The sequence below is a fragment of the Lycium ferocissimum genome, chromosome 9 (genome assembly GCF_029784015.1).
Source record: "Lycium ferocissimum isolate CSIRO_LF1 chromosome 9, AGI_CSIRO_Lferr_CH_V1, whole genome shotgun sequence".
In the NCBI taxonomy this organism is placed as follows: domain Eukaryota; kingdom Viridiplantae; phylum Streptophyta; class Magnoliopsida; order Solanales; family Solanaceae; genus Lycium; species Lycium ferocissimum.
Genome location: NC_081350.1, coordinates 49,545,663 through 49,569,140, shown reverse-complemented (window position 1 = coordinate 49,569,140; position 23,478 = coordinate 49,545,663). Strand labels below are relative to the sequence as shown.

The window sequence follows — 23,478 nt, the reverse complement described above, 5'->3', positions numbered from 1 at the left end:
AGTCATATAAGGGCTCTTGGTGTGAAGAGCAATAATATTTTTCCTATAGCAGGTATACGTTTTTATGAGTTAATATTAAGAAACAGGTAAGTATTGAATTTGGTTTGTTTGAAATTCAATTTTGTAGTATTAGAGGCAGTTTGACCAAATAATTGCTACGAGCTGACACAAAGTATTATTGTTAAACTCATTCATTGTCCGAAAGCATGTTCACACTTCTTTATGAGGATTGTAGCTTTATACATGCAAGATGGCTTTCTCTGCACTCTTCATCGTTTTACTATGTATACATATAGAGTGTATTTTTTCATAAAAGATACAATTAAACTCCCATAGAGTTTGCGAAGAAATATATGACCACTGTACGTGGTAGTATTTTCTAAGCCTCGTTATTACTAAATTTAATTATGCTTATAACCACCAGAAGTGGTAATATTTTAATAAGTCTGTTGTGGTTACAATTGAAGATATGTATATGAGAAATTATGTCACAAAATCGCTCCCGAAGAGCAATATGAAAAATTTGAGAGATATTATGACATGATTTTATGGTCCACTTTGAACTGTAACACAGGTTACAAGAAATGTTCGACCACAAGAATTGGTATATTTCATGTCTTGGTAAAACTTAATTTGGTTATGCGTAAAAGCATAAAGTGGTACTTTATTTAAAAGACTCGAGAGTGAGTCTCAGTGCACTTTGGCCTATTATGCTATTGGTTTAGGGTAAGACAGTGGAGTCAAGTCCCATTACACCAAGAGAGTAAGACTCAAGTTTGAGTCCCGGTGTACTATGATGATAATATAAAAAGTTTGGTTCAAGTCCCATCGCATTATGGCTTAAAACGCCTTTATACGAATAAGACATTGGGTTTAAGTCCCAATGCACGATATTGATGATATGATGATGACTGAGCAAATTAATATGCTCTTGATAAAATTGTGAAGCCCGTCCCACTGACTTTGCTCCATTCCCTGAAGTGAATGTGGTAGCAGTATATGATAAGTCTAAAAGATGATAACATATTTGTTGTGGCTATATGAATGAACGTGGGTGTTATAAAGGACAAAATAATAATAGTCATCATTATGATAACTATAAAAGGGAAGAACATTATGGGTTCTCAAAATGGTGCTTCAAAAGGTGAAGACAATTTTTATCATCAACGTGATATGAAAGGTCATTGAGCATGCAGTTATTGTGCGACCTAATTTAATAGATTTTATAAATGCTCCATCAAAATAAAGGAACAAAAAGTTGAGACGTACGTGACCTTTCAAAATGATGTTGAGGTGGATCATATAAATATAATAAATTTCACGGCATGACAAGGAACTTATAATGAACATTTATGAAGCACATACAAAGGATTATAGTTCATTCCTTAAAAAAAAAAAAAATGTAACTTGTGATAAGCATCGTGATTGCTGGCCCATTCTTTAAAGTGAATGTGGCAAGATGTGATAATATATATGCATAAATACATGCTTATGTATGGTTATACTATACCACAACTCACCTTATGGGGAGGTTTGAGAGAAATCGATATTGTGATATAAGTGGTCATTGATCACCTTGCCGATGATGATTATTTAAGGGAAAAGGTTAAAGCAAGAAACGGCTCTTGCCTAAAATAATTTTTGATCATGACCCAAATGATATAATTTTCTCTTTTAAAGGGATGTTCATCATACGGATGATGTTATGAAATGTGTGGTAGTACACAATTAATGGGCAGCTCCAGAAGAGCTAATTTATTACTACATTGGAGGAATTAAATTGATTATCAAGAAAACATTATACTATAGTAAGTCTCGAAGAAACTTATTGAGTTTCAAAGGTATTCGCTAGAGTGGGAATTCATAATGAGACTATAAATTAATGAAAGATTTAATATCTTCTCATTACTACAGTCATAGCGAGTAAGAAATATAAATGTGAAATGCCCTGCTTCCCTCCTGTTTGTACTACACATAATATGAGTATGATGACGGAATCACATACAATAGTAAAATAGAAGTTTGTTGAAATTTACATCAGTTGGCATGACCAGTTGACCATCCCGGTTTATATATAATGCAAAAATAATTGAGAATTCACGTGGTTCTATATAGAAGAAATAAAAGATTCTTCAAGAAATTCTCTTGTGCTGCTTAAGATCATAAATCTATTATTAGACCAGCTAAGGTTGGGATTAGGATCCTCATAGATTTGGAACGTATAAAAGGTGATATATATACATGAGCTCAATCACCTGCCATGTGGACCATTTACTATTATATGATTTTAATAGATACACCTATGATTTGGTCACATGTGCGTTTGGTATCTACTTGTCATTTGATTTTTTTGCAAGGTAGTTTGCTCAAATTGATAAATTAAGAGCATGGTTCCAAACAATACAATTATGTTAATAATGCTTTTATATCCATAGTTGGTTTAGTAAAAATTGTATGCCTCCAATGATAGCTGAACCATTGAGTATGAGAATAAAACTCCCAATTTGATATGAGATATGCTATTTAGCATGTAGCAGCGCTTGTATGCATCAAGCTAAACAAGTAATAATAAATCCCCCATCACAATTAGTTCAGGGCCAGGAACCAAATAATGTCCATCTAGAAACATTTGAATGTGCGGTAATAAATTCAATTGCACCACCACAACGCACAAAGATGGATCCCCAAAGAAGGTTGGGGATATATGTCAATCTTACTAGCATCAGGGGAAGAAATGATAAGTAGTTGGAAAATATATTATGTGGAATAAATTATCATTAGCATAATCCTCATTCAAAAGCATAATTCCAGTCAAATGTCAGACGCATTTAACTGACCCAAAAGAATATTATATGCCAGCTACAAATGCTCCATTTAGAATTAAAGTCCTTGAAGGACAGAGTCTACGACACTTTCCAAAGATAAAAATCCTTGAAAGGAGAGTAGCAAATTATTATGATGGTTATAATAAGGAGGCAAGTGCTCTAGAAGAGCCCCAAGACATAACACTTCATCAAACCTTGAAAAAGGTTCAGGTACCTGAAATTTATGAATATAAAGAGATCTCGATAAATTATGTCTATGGAACTGATCCAAAAGATCGTCGACGACATATATGATATAGCGCTCCATATTATGATGATATTCTTGAAGTTTAAATCTGTCATGATACAGATAAAGAAATTATTGGCCAAAATCAAAGGTGCAATCGAGTATTAGTGACTTCACATAAAAATAAAAATAAATCTTGTGGAGTTGTAGTCCAACCGCCTGAAAGTGGAAAGCCAGTGGGGTACATTATATGTACTGCGGAAATAAGATGAAGAAAATAAAGTCGTTAGATATAAATCACACTTATGGCATTAAGGTTTTCTTTTCGCAAAAGCCTGACATTGATTATATGGAGACATATTCTCCTGTGGTGGATGCAATCACTTTCAGAGATCTTATTAGTCTGACAATACATGAAAACTCGATATGCATATAACGAATTGTTGTCACTATTAATATTGCTAGCTAGACAACAAAATCTTTATGAAAATTCCTGAAGGATTCAAAGTGCATGAAGCATAAAATAGTTCTCAGGAAACTGGTTCGATAAAGTTTCGTAAGTCCTTATAATGATTGAAAAATAAATCAGCACGCATGTGGTATAATTGCCTTGTGTTTCTATAAAGAGGTGTAGATCTAAAGTTGTTATGATTATTGTGTATGACTGGGATATTATTGGAATTCTTAAGATTTTACAAAAACAGTGCATTTTCTACTGAAGGATTTTAGATGAATGACTTTGAAAAGACAACTTCTTTTTGGCCTACAAATCAATCATTTGACAAATAGAATATTTGTCTATCAGTCAAGTTACACATAGAAAAGGTGATTCCATTGAATACCCCAATGGTTGTGAACTCAATTGTATGAATAAAGATCTATTTAGACCTCATGAAAATGATGGAATATTCTTTAGTGCAATAGGTGCACTTATATATCTTGCTAATACTATGATTATGGATAACATATTCTATTAATGTGCAGGCAAAATATAACTCCTACACATTTATATGTGAAGGAAATCAAATATTGATATGAATTTTGTTTATTCTAACAAATATTGTCAAGGTCTTGTTGTCTATACAAATGCAGGATATTTATATGATCTGCATGAAGTTGTACGATCTCAGACAATTACTCATTTGCATGTGGGTGGCTTCCATATTATGCTATTCTATAAGGCAATTAATAATTGTTACTTGGGCAAGTCACTTAAAGATACTAGTGACTCTAATGCAAGCCGAGAATGCACATGGTTGATATCAATAACTCAACACATTTAGGAAGGAACTGTGGTCTCTCCTTGAAGATAAAGCTAAGGCTGATGGAGACAACAAACACATTTCACCAAAATTCTTTTTCACATATGATCTTCAACAGAATGGTGAAATTGCTGCTCAACAAATTTGGTCAAAGTAATAATTTGGTGGATTTATTTACTAAGGGGTTGCAAACATCAATATTCAAGAAATTGATCCGCGTGGTTGGAATATGCCCTCACCGAGATACAAAATGATGCCCTTATCAGGGGGAGTAAGATACGCGTTGCACTCTTTTTTCCTTAACCAAGATTTTGCCCCACCGGGTTTTCCCGTAAGGTTTTTAATGAGGCAGCAAGAATGCGTATCGTGAATAACTTTTATATTTCTTCACTAGAACATCACCTATTAATGGACATCAAGGGGAGTTGTAAATATTATCTTTTGTTTGTCATTAACTTGGGCAACATAAACTTGATAGCCAAGTTTATATCATTACTTGTTGAGCAAGCTTTGTTACTTGGCCAGTACCATGTCCTCCTATATATAGTAACTCATTTGTATAAGATGGAGAAGAAATACGCAATTGAGAATAGAAAGAAAAGCAGTACTATTACACTTGTTTCTTATGCTCTCTCTCTCTCCCCCCATTTTACTACTTTATTTTATTACACCGTTTTTATTTTATAACATCATCAATTTTGTTGGACGTTTTCATTTTGGCAGAGTGCAGATTTGGTTCCTTACATATATTATCTACCACTTCGTTCTCTTGCCTATTTTTGTTCCTCACGTATTAATGATAATGACTCATCATAAATTTGCAGTGCATATATTATGTCTTGGCTGAGTGTGGACTATAGTAATAAGGAACATTAATGATTGGCCAAATTATTACTATATATAAGGGAGAATTTTCATTTTTTGTAGTCCTCACTTAAATTTTTTATTCTTTTGACCAAACTCATCGGCGGCCCCCTGTGGTCGTCAAGATTTTTCACCTAAACACCTAAACTTAGGGTTGTTCCTATTAAACACTCAATCTATTCAAAAACTGTCCTATTGGACACTTTTTTGACAATCAGCAAAAAAATAAGGAGAGTGTAATACACCCGCTAATGACGTGGCAAAGTAGCCAATTAATTGATTACATGTGGCATTTTGGCTCATAAAATTATCTATCAGGAAGAAACATTATTTAAACCAATTTAACTAATAATAAAGAAAATAAAAAACCAATTTCCTAGAAAACCCATTCCATCCACAGAAACCCCTCCCTAACGGAAAAAAAGGAGTTTCGCCGGAAAAAGTTGCGAGACTCAAATTTGATTCCTTTTTCAAATGAACTTTTCTTCTTTCTTTTTAGATCTGTTAGTTCTAATTTTGGATAAGACGTGGTTTGGCAGAACAGAGGGAGGGAGGGAGGGAGGGAGAGAGAGAGAGAGAGAGAGTGTGTGTGGCGGCAATGGTGGGTCTGTACTTTTTCCGGTGAACAAGGTGGTGAAAATGGTGGTTGAAAAGAAACCACAACCTACAATTGGGAATGAATATTACCTCTTTCATTATTAGTCCGACTCATAGAAATCGAAGGAACGACTATTATTAATACTTGTCCCACTAAGCAAACCAATTTTTTTTTTTTTTTTTGAAATATCAGCTCATCATCAGTAGATCAGAAGTTTCCAAAATGTTTCCACAAGTCCGCGAATTCACTATCAACAAAAAGATTATGCATAGTTTCTTCTTTGCAACAAGAGAACCTAGAAGGTCCAATCACCCCAAATTTATAAAGGTTCTCATCATAGGTACTAATGCACAATTTATATTCAATGTCGGAGAAAACGTTCAATGTCGGAAAAGACGACTGGCCATCTTCCAAAGATAACTTTTTTTTTATTTTTTTATTTTTTTATTATAAAATTATATATCAATGAAAGAGAAAAGATGAAATTTTTGCCAATATATATATATATATATATAAGAGGAAATGTGCTCCTTTTGTCGTCCTCACAGGGATGAAATTGAAATATTGCAAATATTTTCAATCTTTGATGCTACACGTGGCTGCTGCAGCAGCAATTTGATTTGCTTTTTGGTCCTTTGCTGAAAATACTACTCCTCCGTGGGCCCACTATAATTGGTGTGCATTGTATTTGTTTGGGCATTTCTTTTCTTTCTTTTTGTTCAGTTAAAGATTTCTTCTTGCCCTTTATATCAGATTTCTTACTCCAGTAATTCCTCCTTCAAAATGTTTGTCTTACTTTTTCTTTTTTTCTTTACTTCATTTAAAAAAAAAATTGGTAACTTTTTAATTTCAACTTTTTACATAGTATGTTTAAGACCACAAGATTAAAGGATATTTTGGCACATTCAACATATCTTTAATTAACAACAACAAGATTTAAAAGTGTTTTTTACTTTCTTCAACTCCGTGCCAAGTCAAAGCCAGATAAACATTTTGAAACAGATGAAGGATATATTTTTCTCCGATTTATGGTGTTTTAATTTTTATATTTAATTCAGAATAAATAATTTTTTACACAATAAAAAGGATGTTAATTTTGTTTTGTTTTCAAATTTACTCTTATTTTAACAAGTGAGTTTTTACATAATCAAGAAATCATATTAAATATGTTCTATTTAATTAAAAGTAATTTAGTAAAAATACCTCTTACATTCTTGTGATGAGTGAATTTCCTAACATATACCCAAATAAAAATATCATAAATGTATATCGTAGGGAGTACCTTTTAGTTTATTTTTTTCTCATACGTTTTGATAAATTTAGACAACTAGCCAAGATTTTTCGAACTTAAGCATTTATTAGGTCTTATTTTACATTTAAATATGTCACACGTTGTATGTTCCTCTCCATATTTTTTTCCTCTCTATTTGTTTTAAACCTCTAAAATCTTACTTCCTTAATGAGCTCATATGTGCTTAGCTTCGTTCTAGAATTATTTTCAGTAATTTCAATTTTTTATCTTTATTGATGTACTTGAATTAGTATTTACAAATATCCTTGTAAGTTTCTTAGGTTAATTTGTGTAAAGACTCTATACTAAGATTATAAATATTAACATAGACTTGAAGTTTACTGTGTTATTTAGATGATTCTTCAAGATGAAAATATGAGTTTTTTACTAAAACATGTGAAAATAAAAATGCATTATTATAACCTGAAATGAATTCAAGATAAGCATAAATAAGTTTGAAGTAAACAATTTCATCAACGGTGAGAGTTGAAATATTGTTAAAGGAGTAAAATAATTTTTTTCTCTTATATACCGAAAACATATATACTTATTTGGAATTTTAATTATTATGTGAGATTGTTACTTTATGTGTTTTTTGAAGTGTTTATCTTATCTGCCACTAACTTCTTCATGTACCTTATTTTAGGTTTTTTGTTTAAAGAACATCAAAATCTACTCTTGTATGGGTCTACCTAAAATAAATTAGTACATAATATTTGAAATCACTTAGGATATTTTTGATGGATAAGTGCTTTCTTAGTTGCCCTCAGGTTGTGTTTCTTCCATGAAGCTTTTCATTGCTTGGTTACCTTGTATGGAAAACGTTCTCTGAGGAGATTTTTTCGTTTTACAAATATTTTGATTATAATACGTATCACTTGATTCAACTATTATTTTTCACATTGTTTTCAACCTATATAAGTTGCCATCTAATCAAAGTACTCACGGAGATTCCTACTATAACTTTTTAGCAAATGCTAACTGGTGGAAAGTCTGATATACTATCATTTGAATGGACCAAGAAGGTAACAACCCATCGGATTTTGCAAACAGTAAACCTCAACTATAAGCAAGATGTGTCGTGAAAAAATTGGGACATATTTCATTGCTCCGTAGTAAAATAAGAAGCCTCAGATGAACCCACATATCCAGGTATCATTATCTTCTCCTTCGTCATGTTTTCTCTTCATCTTCATAATCAATGCTTTTGTTAGTTATGATTTGTTGCTTTTGCTACAAGCCTATTATAAATGAGTGTAGCTATTGTGAAGACTTCCCTTACTGTAAAAAACGGTCGGTGATGTTGATTTGCAGTATCTTGAAAATATACTCCCTTTGTTGATCATATACCCTATTGCGGATTCTTTCCCTAGAAGAAGTTGTTTCTTTTCTCCCTTTTAATAGTACCAGGCAGTTTTAGTGACTTAAGAAAGGTCTACATATCAGTTAATGGAAACAAATTATTAGCTTTTCAATGCTGAAACTTCTCTGGTGAATCTCCAGTCCTATTTTTCTTCACAGTTCAAATGAAAGCTCTTTGTTCATTTCCCCAACCATTAAAAATCGCATCATTTTCTCCTACACCAAGTGAAAAACATTAGCATTTGAATTCTAGGGCTCTATTAGCATTTAATTCTTTTATTCAAGTATTTCTTTCTAGATCTTTTCTCAGTCAGCATGATATAATTAAATTATTTTGATATATTTGGTGTTTTGTATACTTTTTATACAGACAAATGTACCATTTCATCTTTTTAATTTAAAGCTTTTGTTATGGTGCTATACGTAAATAGGTTTAATGACCTATATATTCATCTTAAAATGATGGAGATGGTATGTTTGTTTGGTGGGTATCTTTTCCGATCTTTAGTTGCTAGATTATGTGTTAAAATCGTTTGGATTAATGCAGCACCAAATTACTATATTATAGCTTTCTCTATTCATGTTCCATTCAAATTAAGTAACGGATGGCCAAATGAAGGATCAACAATCAAGATCACAATTTTTTTTTGCTTTGGAAGAGTTTCCCCAGAGTGCTAGGGGGCCGTATAGAATGGATCAACTTTAAATACCCTCTTTTAGACTCGAACATAGAAAACATAAATGCTGGTAACTCCACTCTGTAGAAGCCTAATAATTAGTTAGCTGCGAGAGGGTCCTTTTGTTATACATGTATTGTAGGTTAATTATGTGCAGCAGTTCAAAGTGGGAGGCTAGGATGATTAATCCAGCTCTCTGTAAATGAATGTCTATTTTGAGTTGAATGGAAATACCCAGCTACTGGGAAATTGATTAAAAAAAAGGCCATGAGAGAGAACTTATTCCCTGTTTCAGCATATAGAAGTTCCCAAGATACTTAAATAATTTGCTTTCTACTAAATTATGTTGTTTAATTCTAACTTGATTAAGTAGTCCCAACCGAAATGGGACAGTTCGGACTGCCTTGGACATTGGTTGTGGGGGTATGCTTCCTGCTTTGTAAACTTCTTTTTTCAAGTGTAACTTGAGTTATGAACACACTATATTTTTGTGAATGCAATCCTCCGTAACATGAGGGGCTCATGCTTTGTTAGAGAATTTAGAGACTAGAAAGTTTTGTCTTGATCTTTTCTTTTGTCTTTTGCAAAGTTGGAGATTTTTGAGCTATATGCTCCTTTATGACAATCAAGGAGTGTGGAAGGATGGATAGGATCCTGTTTTCTTCTTTAAAGGACCTTACATAGTGCAATAGCAAGAAGCCAATTTTCCTGATCAATGGGTGGTTCCGAATAACGAATGTTCCAAAGAACGAATGATCATACAAGAAAAATACAAATGCATACTATTAATATGATCACTAAATGTACATCTCCATATATATGTTACTGTATACTATGATTCTTATCGTAGGTAATATAACAATATGATGATAAATCTATGACTTCTTATTTCTCCGAACATAATTTCCATTTTATCGCCACATAAATTTCTGCACTTTCAGCATTTTTTATTTTTGAGATTCTCTTATGAATGCATTACTTGCTTTTTTTTATATATATATTTAGCAACGGTACGTAGTTCCTTTCTTTTTATTTCTAATCTTCCATTAATTGCTACTTCTCATTTTAGGATTGCCTTGCTTTCTTTTCTCGGACTTAAATTATCTGTTTCTTTTGAGATCAAATATCTTGTATTACGAATAACAATAACCTCTAAATACATTTACTAATAAGCATTACAATTATTTATAACAATAAAATTTATTTGTGGACTTTATATAACTAGCAAGGGCAGGCTAGAAGACTTGGTACATATCTTTTTCTCTATAAAAAAAATGAAGGTTCACTTCCCTTTCCCATATTTTTTTCTCTATAAAATGAAGGTTCACTTCCCTTTCTCATGAAGGGACTGTTCCTTGGGAATTATATGACACTTTTATATATGTATATTTTATTTTGATCTTTTCTATGTCAACTAAATTTGTAAATCGCATATGTCACCGCGCGAAGTCACGCAAGCCACTTAACTAAGATATATATATATATATATATATATATATATATATATGAGCCATTAACGCGCCTAAGGAAAGTGAGCAACACTTTTTTTGCCATGTCGCATTTTGTGTCTAATAGACGAGTTTTTATTAGGTTGAGTGTTCACGTAAAACAACCCAAGTTTAGGTGTCTAGGTGAAAAATCTTGACAATCACGGTCCCCCCGATGGGTTTGGCCTATTCTTTTTTTAACTACTTGAAATTTTTATGACTTTATAAATTATCACACATTTTGGTAAATGTTAAAAACTTTTGAGGCTTTTTTATGCCACTAAAAAAATAATGTAATGAAAAATGTTATAGTAGCCCCACAAAGTATACTCATACATATTTGAGTTTTTTATTTGAAAATATTATTAAACTTGTTTCAATATATCATTGTTAAGTACTTTTAAAATTTATCAAAAATGTAAATAATAGCCCTTCCGTCTCAATAGAAAAATAAATTCCGAAGTATTATAGTTAATTAATCAAAATTTACATGCGCGCACTTTTAACATAAAATTCTAATAAATTACTATATTAAAAGAGGAACTATAAGATATTTTATATATATATATATATATATATATATATATATATATATATATATATATATATATATATATATATATATATATATATAATAGATATATTGTATTTAAAGAAATATAATTTGATCTCGATACAAAGAATAATACTAGACAATTGCAAAAAGTATATTTTTTTTTTACTTTTAAAATATTTTGTAAAAAACCGAATAATATATTTTATATAATTCAGGAGTAATAATTATAATTTTTTTCATGTTAAACTTAACTTTTTGTCCAAAATTATATAACATATTAATTATCCGTTATTTTGCAAAATATTTTTTGGTAAGAAGTAAGTTAGCCAATATGAGTTCAATTCAAAGAACTCAAACAAAATTTATTTAACATATGGAAAGCTCAATTAGGATCATCGGGGTCTTAATCTCAAAAAATTAAATTAGAAGAGCTTTCAATTATTGATTTTTTTCTTAAAAAAAATTAAAATATAAACTGAGAATTTTTTTTTCCTTTAACATACAATTTATACTCTAATATTTTAGAAGTCTTTCGAAAATGTCGAACTGATGTTATAAGAATAAAGAACCAAGAGCATAAAAAATCTTTAAAATATCTACAAATTGAAATTTTAATGTCGGTTTGGGCTCGGGTTTAACACGGGCAAAGTGATGCTGACATACATAAATAGCCCTTAAACTTGACTGGATTTTCCATTTTAGTACCTCAACTATAACTAGTTTCTATCAACACCACAAATAATGTGTCTATTGAACACCTCATCTGATGTGGCAAAAGAAGTGGCTCTCACCAAGAGTTGGGCAGGTGTGAAGCATTATTTTGTTTCTTTATCACATAACTCCAACCATTATCAATATCTTCTTCCAGTTTGGTGATTTATTTCCAGAGATTTTTTATTTTATTTATTTTCTTATCTTTTGTTATCTTCTTTTGGGGAAGCGCAAATATTTCACCTTTCCCATGCCATAACAAGTTTCGACATTTTGGTGGAACCTTTATATTGGTCCTTGATCTTAGATTATATGAATATTTCTGAATTACTCATGGGTAGCTTTTGTTAAAGATACAATCTTTTTGTTAAATCTGTCCAAAAGGCATATCTGTGTAATGATGTTTTTTCTCACCCTTCTATAGCATTGTTAACCTAAAAGAGATGATCTAAGATACAAGTGTAATTATACAATTTTAACTAGAGTTTCTTCTTTTCTCCAAGCAAAACATCGGAAGAAGCTCTTTTATGGGGTTTCTTCAACAACCCATATTAAACTTCTCAACTTTCTTTAGTTCTTTTCCTTAATTTCTTCTTCAATAAAACGGGTGAAAATATGAATGACATTTTTAGAAAGGTTATAATTACTCAAAAGTGACTACTTACCAGAAGGTAGAAGAAAAAAAAAACAAGAAAAAGAATGGAGAAGGCGAGCGAAGGGGAGGTATCACTTATCAGAAAGGTTTTTTCTTTTTCCTTTTTCTATTTCATTTTGTTTGATAATCACGCGCTGCATTTGAGCAAAGATGGTAACTAAGGTGTTAAATAGCACATTATTTATGGCGTTGAACTGTTCAATAGGAACTAGTTAAAGTTGAAGTGTATGAAAAATCTAATCAAGTTTAAGGGGCTATTTATGTATTTGGCCTTAATGATTCATATTAGAATGGATCATGACTTCTGTCAAGCCCTCCATTTATCTATGATTTTAAGGGGAAAAGGAGATTGTAATTGAAGAGTAATTATTTGTCCACAACAAACTCTTTAGAAGAAGCACGAACTAGTTATGCCCCATTAGACTACCACAAGTTTCTTCCTTCTCATATTCGTGAAGCTACATTCATTTCCAGCATACGGTGCATTATTTATCTTCCTTTTATTCCGTTGTGGGCTACATTAGCTATCAAGCAGATGCAAAAGTTACAAAAGAAGTTGAGCAACTCTTATATAACTACACAAAACACATACATTATCTAAACACTGCAATTTGAGTTGATTTCGTGTGTTTATATATAATTGTAAAAGATACACATTATATATGCATAGTATATGTAATATTTATATATAGCTAAACATACATACATTATCTATACATTCTTGATATAGAGGGGTTCCATCATTCGCAACCAGAATGTGTGGGCCATATAAATACACAAAAACATATCTGTTGATGATACAACGAGCTACATCGATTGGAAACTAGATGTGTGAGTTGTATATATGAGTTATTTTCCCTTTAAGAAACCCGCCTTGGCTTTCTTCCTTGTGTTCCAAGCGAAGAAATTGCACGCTTTTCCCTTCAAATGGACTGGTCTTTAATTTTTTTTCTTAGCAATTGAACTTATGCCTAGGGGAGAATAAGTTAGCACACGAGCGTGGGGCATAACTTGTGGGATATTATGATGCGAAAATATAAAACTATGCCCCGCGAAAAAGTTTGTTTCTTACGAAGGACAAAAATTAAAGAAAAACACAAAATAGGGGCATAAGTGCCAATGTTCCAAGCTGATTGAATGGCTCGAACACTTGAAACCTACCTAGTTTGCCTTGAGGATAAAAATTAAAGACTAGCACAAAATAGGGATTAAAATGCAAATGTCCCCTGTTTCAACCTGTAGCCCTTTTACTATCACAAACCAAATGCAGCAATTCTCTTTCTATCATCAAATCTTATAGCATCATGACAAGGAAATATGGGATGAAGATGCAAAGAAGCTCAATCCGGAGAGTTCAAGTGAAGGTATCTTAAAGGCAACAAAGGGGCAAATTACTTTATTTTTTTCCATTTGGTGCAGGACCCCGAAAATGCATCGGACAAAATTACACGATGTTACAAGCAAAAATTGACATAGCTATGATTATACAATGCTTCTACTTCGGAGTTCTCTCCAACTAAACACATGCTCCATATAATATGATAAATATGCAACCCAAGCATGGTGCTCCTCTGATAATGTGGTTTTCAACTGTACTTTTATAGTCATAAATATTTAATCTACCTTACACAGTTCATACATAATATCTATATCCGTGTTGAAAATTTCAGTTGAACCCGTAGCACATACACTGCATTTTGCCTCTGGCCTTTGCTTCCCCTATCATAATTGTCCTGGATTACGAAGAGTTGACAATGTGTCAAGAGAATATCCCAGGCTGATAGAGGACAGATTTTCAATTCGAAGAGGACAAACTGGCAACGCTACATTTTAAATTTTTATGAATGAAAAGACTGTTTTCATAGGAACCAGCTAACCAAAGCCTTCTTAAGAGTGTTTGACACTATTACCCATTGAACTCCAAAATGTTTAAGAACGTACTCAACATATCCGTGGCTACCACACAGTGCATCAACAAAAGTTTTGCATTCTCTGTCTCTGCTTTACATAGAAATCATCCATTGCAAAGTTCAAATCCTCTCTTCGTCAAGTTGTCTTGTGTTAAGCAAGCTTCATATCCTTTTCCATGGGCAGGAGTATATAATATTTCCGGTGTTAAAACATATGTCAACTTTAACACTAAAAATTACCCCTGTAATTCCCATTCCATCTGATTCAATCCATTCTGTTTCTGCGAACTTTCCTGTTCCAGTTTGTCTAATAGCCTTGTCAAGCAGTTGAGTTCCTGAATAACATAAGTTAGTCAGTAAACACCAAATTTTTGATACATCATAATGTATCACTATTAAAGATGGATAAGCACTAAGCTAGTGCACCAGAAAATAATTACAAGTTGTGCAATTCCAAGAACACGTCTAACATGGCATGTATACGCTGTATAAAAACTAGCAAACAAAAAGTAACCTCAAGACAAAGAATGTTTCTCTTGTCGCCTTCAAAAGCTCCATTGTTCAAAAGCTCCATTGTTCTTTTCTGTCCAAACTGTCCACCGGATAGCTTGGGGTGTAGTATTCCAGAATTTGAGGAACTTTTTGTGAGACCATCTCTGTTGCAGCAAGTGAAAAAATTTTCAGTGGAGTGTGGCATTGGTCCAAAACAAGCCTAGAGTACACACCAAGTATCCTGCATAAGTTTCTTCAACGCAAAACCTCCAAAACCAGCATTAAAAAAGCTCGAACACAATCCTCACATAAACTAACAGAGAAGTCCACATGGAGATTCATGCACTAGCTCATACAGAAAACACCAACTCAAAAGTTTCTTAAATTACGAACCAATAGCTTATATGGAAACCCCATCTCTATTACCATACACTCCAATGAATAGCTTCATCTAACTAAATAGTAAATACCACTCCTCTGTTCCATTTTATGCACCTATTACCATTTGAGGAGTCAAAAAAGTTCTTCTTTGCCCCCGATATTTAGAACATTTTAAATTAACAATTATTGTAACTTATAATATTGATGTTGGGCATATTTTATGTCATTTTCCCGATGCTTTTACCGCTTTTTATGCTTAAATTGTGAATTAAAAATGCCAAACTTAACAACTATGGTGATTTTATGATAACGAGTGTTACTTACTTACTTGTTGATTCAGGGAAATTTTGGAGCGAAAACGAGAAGGAAAATTCGTCAAGAAAAAAAGAGGGAAGAAGCAGTCACACGCGCTAGGCAGGTGTCGCGTCAACCATGGCACCAACTGCTGAACACCTGAAAGGAAACGCACGCCCAGAGGGCGCCTAGCGCTGTGATGGTGCCAATTGCCTGAAGATGGAAATCATGGACACGATAGGCACGCGAAGCGCCATTCAAGGTGCTGAAACCTGAAGACATGTCGAGTTTGAAGAGGGTATTTTTGTCCTGCAAAATTTATACGCCCTATAAGCCACAAAATGATTTTTGGAGAGGATTGCGCTGTTTCTCAGACAAGGAACGTACAAGGAGCGAACGCTATCGAATTCGGCGACGAGTTCTACATTTTTCATCCATTCTTTTGTTAGTTTATGAATTCTTACTTTCTTTGTGAGATGAACGCTATGCGTAGCTAATTTCATTAGTTTTGGGGTTGTAGAAAACCATGATTATTTCTATCTTGATATGAATTACAGTCAAACCTCTATATAACATCATTGGGGCCAAAGTTTTGGCTGTTATAGAGAATGACGATTATACACCTATAACATCATTGACATTTAAATAATATTTCGCTGTTATAGGCAAAAAAGATGCATAAAATGTAATTTTTTATTTTTAATGGCTAAATTTTAAGCTTAATCACACTTTGTATAACGAAGGAAAATCTTTTAATGATGAAAATATATGTTTTCATTTAATATTCTTTGTCGTAAATAGTGTATTAAAGGATCAAATATTTGGTCAAAATCTCTACAGTTATTATTGGTAATCATAGATATTCTACTTTTATAAAGATGGTTAATTATTATGTTACCAAAAAAAGAAGATAGCTATTATATGGAGGTTAAGTTTACAAAGAGCGTACTGTTATAAAGTTGGTTATTGCTGTTATAGGTAAAATGTTGTTATAGAGAACTTAAATATAACATGGTTCCGAAAAAACTTAGTTATTATAGAGAGGTGCTATTATATACGGGTGCTGTTATAGAGAGGTCTTGACTGTATTAAGTTTGATTGTTTCTCTAATTCTGCGTACAATTGCTTGATTGTTTGGCAAATAGTTATGTTTTATCGACTATCTAAGATATGCTTGGGAAAGATGTTCTTAGATTATAGAAGAATTAAAGAGGAATTGATCTAAGCCCTAGAGTTAGGGCACCGATTTGTGGCTAGGATAAAGATATACCTAGTTACCTTATCCAATTACATGTAAATGTAGTGTATTCTTAATAAATTAACTGCATAGGAATATAGCAATCTATTCTGAATAGGCGAGTAGTAATCCGGGAGAATACTACGGCTGATTCTAATCTAGCTAATTAGCAATCGTAGGTAATTCAAATTAATGAATGAATAATTTGAAAACTCGATAGGATTGGTGAACCGACCACAACCCTCGAACATTCATCTCTACTGATTTTTGAATTCGTAACAATAAGTTTTCTTGCTATACTTGCAATTTGTCATTCTTAATTATTGCAAAATTATAGTAGTAACAAAATCATAATTTGGTGAACTTGATTAGATAATAAGTTCTAGATTATTTAGTGAATCACAAGTCTGTGGGCTCGACACTCAACATAATCACTTTATTACTTGGCGACCATGTGTACTTGCGTGTGCGTTTGGGAGCAACAAGTTTTTGGCGCCGTTGCGGTGGACTTTGAAATTAACGGTTTTATTAGATTAAACTATTATTATTTATTGAGTCAAGTATTCACGTTTGTTCTTTGTGGCTGTTAAACTCAGGTACTGGTGTCTAATGTGAAGGGTTGCTAGCCACAACAATCTTGCAGATTTTGACCCGGATCCTGAGCAAACATTTCACAAGCAAAGTAGAGAACTGAGAAAAATTCAAAACCAACAGGCACTCATTCTTCAATTGCATGTAGAGATGGCCGAAAAGAACCAAGTACAGTACAAGAAGTGGCAATGCCACTCGTGGGCAACGTCACTTCAAATATTGTTACGCCCACAGTCAATGGGCGCTTTGACCTGAAACAGAGCATGATCCAGCTACTTCATACTAACGGGCAGTTCTTGGGTTTGTCGCACGAGGATCCTCAATAACATATCCAGAAGTTCCTAGAGATCAGTGATACTTATATCACTAGTGGGGTCAGGTCCAACTACGTCAGGCTCACACTGCCCTTTCTCCTTGCTTGGAGAGGCAAAGAAATGGTTGAAGGCTGAACCATCGATCACCACTTGGGAGGGTTTAGCATGGAAATTCTTGGCTAGATTCTTTCCATCAAGGAAAACTGTGTCTCAGGAGCAAAATTAATTCAGGCAGAAAGAAGGAGTCTCCTTACTCCAATTGGGAGCGATTTAAATTGCTACTAAGAGATTGCCCACACCATAATCAGTCCAATGAAGTGCTAGCACAAACGTTCATAAAGGGATTGCATTCTCAGACTATAATTGTGCTAGACGCAGCAGTCGGTGGGCAGATTCTAGAGAAGAACTATGATGAAATGTTTGCCCTATTGAACAAATTTTTGAAGAGAAATCCAGATTAGCAGGGTGATGTGGGCCGAAGTACAGTTCAAAAATCTAACTGGAGTTCTCAAGCTTGAAGCAGTATCTCCACTGTCTGCATAGATGGCGGCCATAGCGAATCAAATCAACAAGCTTTTGATGGCTCAGCCCCAACCACAGGTACAACCAGTGCAACAGGCTCAAGCATTTTGTAAGGTTTGTGTAGAGGACCACGCTAGCGATATTTGCCCAGCAAATCCGGAGTCCGTATATTTTGTGGGCAATGCTCACCAATGCCAAAAGATCAGAATCATTATGGCAACACTTATAATTCCAATTGGAAAAATCAGCCAATTTTCTCATGGGGTGGTAACCAGCGGAACCAGAATCAGCTCAGACAATACGGGCAATAGCAAAATCATCAATCGGCTAAGAATAATCAGCCAGCACACGGTACGCAAACAGCTAACCCCTTGGGCAATATTGAAGAGATGTTGAAGAAATAATGGTGGACACGGTACGCAAACAGCTAACCCCTTGGGTAATATTGAAGAGATGTTGAAGAAATAATGGTGGATAACCAAAATCGTGATACAGCCATCCACAATCTAGAAAGACAGATGGGTCAGCTAGCTAGTGCACAGAATACCAGACCAAACTGAGACTTCCAAGTGATACTGAATCGAGCCCAACACTCAGATCAATGCTGCGACACTGAGAAATTGTAGAAAATTAGAAGAAGCTCCACCCAAAAATACAAAGCAAGTGGGATCCAAAGAGAAGCAGCCAGAGATAGAGGCACGTGTGAAAGATGTGAATTGGAGAGGCCTGTAGGGGATCGGCGACGAAGCAACCACAACCTGTGTTCACCAAGCCACCTCCTCCATTCCCCCAAAGATAGCAGAATCAGGAGGATGCTACCTATAAGAAGTTTCTCGATATACTAAAGCATGTGCACATTAATATTCCATTAGTGGCCATGTTACAAGGGATACTGAAATATGCTAAGTACATCAAGGACATTGTGGCAAAAGAGCAGCATCACAGAGTTCGCAACGGTTGCACTTACTGAGGAGTGCACACCCAAGGTCCAGAATAAGCTGCCCACAAAATTGAAAGACCGTGGGAGCTTTACAATTAAAATCGCCATTGAGAAGCATAAAACCTGCGAGCATTGTGTGATCATGGGGCAAGCATACATCTGCTGTCATCATCTGTTTTCAGGAAGTTAGGCCTGGGGATCCCTCGATCAACTACTATCATTTTACTACTGGCAGATAGATCTTTGGCAAGACTGGAAGGGATAATTGAAGATGTAATGGTACAGGTGGGTTCTCTCATCTTTCCAGCAGATGTATTGAGGAGAGCGGAAAAGATGGGATGTAGACCCATAGGCACTCCTATGGATCCAAATGCTAAACTCCTGCCAGTACAGGGGGGCCACTCAGTGATCCTGGACTAAGTTGTGGGGACTCTTCATTTTTGATGCCGAACTTGTCTAGACACGACACTGGGACGGGTGCGGGGTATGTTTCAGATTTGGTCAACTTTTCGGATACTTTGACCGGAGTTCATGGATAAATTTTTGTGTGTTTTGTTTTTTTTTTTTTTTGGGGGGGGGGGGGGGTTGAATTGAGATTTTGATTTCTCAAAATGAAAGATAAAGCAGATTTAAGACATGGAAAATGGCATACCTTTAATATTCTTTCAGAAAATGCTTTCAATATAAACAATATGTTTCTCCTTTAAGCATAATTCTACAAAAATATAGTTGTTACTGCAACAAGAGAGAGACCACAACTCTTAGACTAGAAAGCTTCCTTGCCGAATCCCCACACCCGTATCCATACCTGGATCCTCATCCCCGAATTTTAAAATTTAGATTTTGCAGAATCGACACTCGGATCCGCACCAGTATCGGATATCTGCACCCGAGTTCGAGCAACTTAGATCCTGGAAGATATTTAAAATCAACTCCAATCAAATAACTACTCTTCGAGGATCGAGGCCATGAGCAGATTGTTGGACATATAGATGTTGATTGGACAGGAACACTTTTTGATAAACATTCTACATCTAGATCTTGTGTTTTATTAGGAGGTAATTTAGTGTCTTGGAAGAGTAAGAAACAGAATGTGGTTGCTCGATCTAGTGCATAAGCAGAACATCAAGCAATGGTTGTAGCAAATTGTGAGCTAGTTTGGATCAAACAGTTGCTCAAAGAATTAAAATTTGGAGAAATCAATCAGATGGAACTTATGTGGATAATCAAACGGCCCTTCATATTGCATCAAATCCAGTATTTCATGAGAGCACTAAGCATATTGAGACTGACTGTCACTTTTATCCAAGAAAAGATACTCATAGGAGATGTTGTTACAAAATTTGTGAAGTCAAGTGATCAGCTTGCAGATATTTTCACCAAGTCTCTCACTGGTGCTCGTATTAGTTATATCTGTAACAAACTCGGTACATATGACTTGTATCACCAGCTTGGGAGGGAGTATTAGAATAGGAACAGGATAGTCTGGTCTCCTACATGGAAAGGAATTATAATGTAGTGTCTATAAGTAGGGCTTGGTGTAATAATGTAGTTTATGTATCAATAATGTTTTTTTCCTGTGTTGTGAGTGCAAGTAGCACATATTGAGGGTAAAATATGAGGTCGCCTGAGGTGGTTTGGTCACTTCCTGTGTCGACCTCCGGATGCATTGGTCTTAAACATGATGAGTGTGTAAAACAAAACGAGCTAGAAATAAAATCGCATGAAAGTTACCTCGAAAAACTATAAATTCTTGGAATCCATGCAAACCTAGTGAAGGATAGGACACATGGAAGAAAAAGATTTATATGGGGAAACCAATTAGTTAGAATATGTTTTAGTCATATTAGTACGTTTACTTTGGGTCTTATTCTTTGTCAGAGTTATTTTTAACCCTATTCGAGATTCATATGGCAGTAGAAAGTATGTTGAAAGCCAAGTAGACACCTCTAGTTACAAGGGATTAAGTTCCCGATCCCTAGGCTTCACGGAGCTTATTCGGACACCCCAACTTGATTAAACAATGTCTTAAATGCTCGTGACTGTGCATGTCCCTCAATCACGTCAATGTTTTAACCACGTTAGACATTGGCTTATATTAAAGGCTACATTTTGCCTTATAAGTGAAAAAATAAGTTGGGGTAGTCCAACTTATTTTTTTTATAAGCTTTTTCATTAAAACTATTTTAAACTTTAAATGGGTCCTTATTTTTTGAGCTTATTTTAAGCACAAAATGACTTTAAATTTTACTTATAAGCCAACTTATAAGCCAATCCAAACGGGCTCTTAGACAAATATTCCACCACATTATTTTTCTTCATAAAACTATTTTTTTAAATCCTAATCTAGCCCACACTCCTTCACCATCTCATGCCTTTCTCCTTCTCAAACACAGCCATACACCATTTTCCTATCATCTCCACCACCACCACCAAAAGAGCATCTCCCCGACTTTGTTGTATGGGGAGTGCTGGCCAGTCAAGAACTCGTGTTCAGAAGATGAAAGTTGCGTAAATGAGAATGCTGTGATGGATGTGAGGGCACATTAGGAGAGATAAGATTTAGAATGAGGATATCTGGGACAAGATGGGAGTAGCCTCGATGGAGGACAAGATGCGGGACGCGAGACTGAAATGGTTTGGGCATATGAGGAGGAGAGACACCGATGCCCCAGTGTGGAGGAGTGAGAGGTTGGCTATGGACAGTTTCAGGAGAGGTAGAGGTAGGTTGAAAAAGTATTGGGGGAAGTGATTAGACAGGACATGACGCAGTTCTAGTTGACCGAAGACATGACCTTAGATAGGAGGTTATGGAGGACTCATATTAGGAAGGTTAGTATGTAGTCCCGCTTATCCTTTTGTACTAGTAGTCGCAAATTTTCTCTTTAGTTTCTTGTCCTCTGATTTGTGCTACTATCTATTGTTTTTGTACTTCGATTATCTTATTTACCTGTGGTAGCTACTGCTTCTTTTTTCAGATTGCTTTATCATGGCTTTTTCGCTTTCATCATTTTTATTTTCATACTGCTTTAAATTGCGTGTCCGTATCTGACCTTTTTTGTCATGTTTTCTTGAGCCAAGGGTCTTTCGGAAACAACCTCCCTACCTTGGAAGGTAGGGGTAAGGTCTGCGTACACTTTACCCTCCCCAGACCCCACATTGTGGGATTTCACTGGGTATGTTGTTGTTCATAAATATACGCCATTCACTAGTTGGAACTTCACAAGTCTGGTTATTGAAATTTTGAGGGTCGTGAATTGGCAACAGAACCGTGAAGCCAAACCAAAGGGTTTCCACAAAATAAACGCAACAATTGTTGTAACACCGAAGTCAAAGTATGGTCTTAATAATGAGATGAGAGCAGTGAACCATGGACAAACAAAGCAAACACTCGAAACATGCGTTCGGGGGCGATGAGTATTTTCGGCCGGTTGAATCCAAAATGATATGATGATTTTTCTGATTTTGAGAGTGGCTCTAGGGAGTAGGAAATAGAGAAGAGTGGAAAAGAGTGGTCGGAGATGAGAAAGAGGTCAACAGGGAGAGTTTTCGGTGAAACTTCCGCCAGTGGTCATTGCTAGTCGCTGATAGGTTTTTTTGGTGGTATTCTCTTTGCTTCTACCTTTGACGATTTGAGAGCCTTAGGACTTCTTTAAGAAAGGCTAAACAAAAGGAAGAAAGGAGATGAAAAGTCACTGGAAAATATTTTCCCAACGAAAACTTCTTTTCTCAATGATGGTGGCTTTTCCCGGTGAGGTCAAAGTTCAGCCCTCAGGTGGAAGAGGAGAAGAGGGGCGACGAAGGGATGGAGGTGGAGAAGAGGAGGTGGTGCAGTGGGGATTGGGGAAATTTGGGAAGGGCTAAGTCTTTAATCTTCTTTTTAAAATGAAAAATACCAACCCATGCTCCCCATATGTGTATACCACGCATTTTGACCATCTGAATCATGTCAACAGCATGTAGCTCGGTCAACAGGCGTTTAAACACTTGTTTTAAATCAAGTTGAAGTGTTTGGATGATACCCGTGAAATTGGGAAGTAGGCAACACAATCACGTGCAATTGCAAGTGTCTGTTTGGCTATTTGACCAAGAAAATATAGAGAACTTCCCATACTTCTTATTTTTGTTTTGTGTAATGTTGGCCTGAGACAATTTAAATGGAGAGACGTGGTTAATGAGGTTCCACATAGCTGATCCCGACTTGTTTGGGATTGCAGAATAATTTTTGTTAGTGTATAATTTTACCTTGACTAAACTCTGAATATGAACAAGATCCAAACACA

General features: G+C 34.8%; 1 protein-coding gene across 3 annotated transcripts in view; it reads right to left on the bottom strand.

The window, feature by feature from the left end:
* Positions 1 to 14,092: 14,092 nt before the first annotated feature.
* LOC132031181 (uncharacterized) overlaps positions 14,093 to 23,478 on the bottom strand; it is a 56,328-nt gene continuing 46,942 nt past the window's right edge. For all 3 annotated transcript variants that reach the window (XM_059421056.1, XM_059421054.1, XM_059421055.1), the window contains exons 4-5: positions 14,865 to 15,080; positions 14,093 to 14,759 (exon numbers count right to left, since the gene is read on the bottom strand). In XM_059421056.1, coding sequence (XP_059277039.1) covers positions 14,744 to 14,759; positions 14,865 to 15,080 — 232 coding nt within the window. In that variant the 3' untranslated portion in view covers positions 14,093 to 14,743. The remainder of the gene's footprint in view (positions 14,760 to 14,864; positions 15,081 to 23,478) is intronic.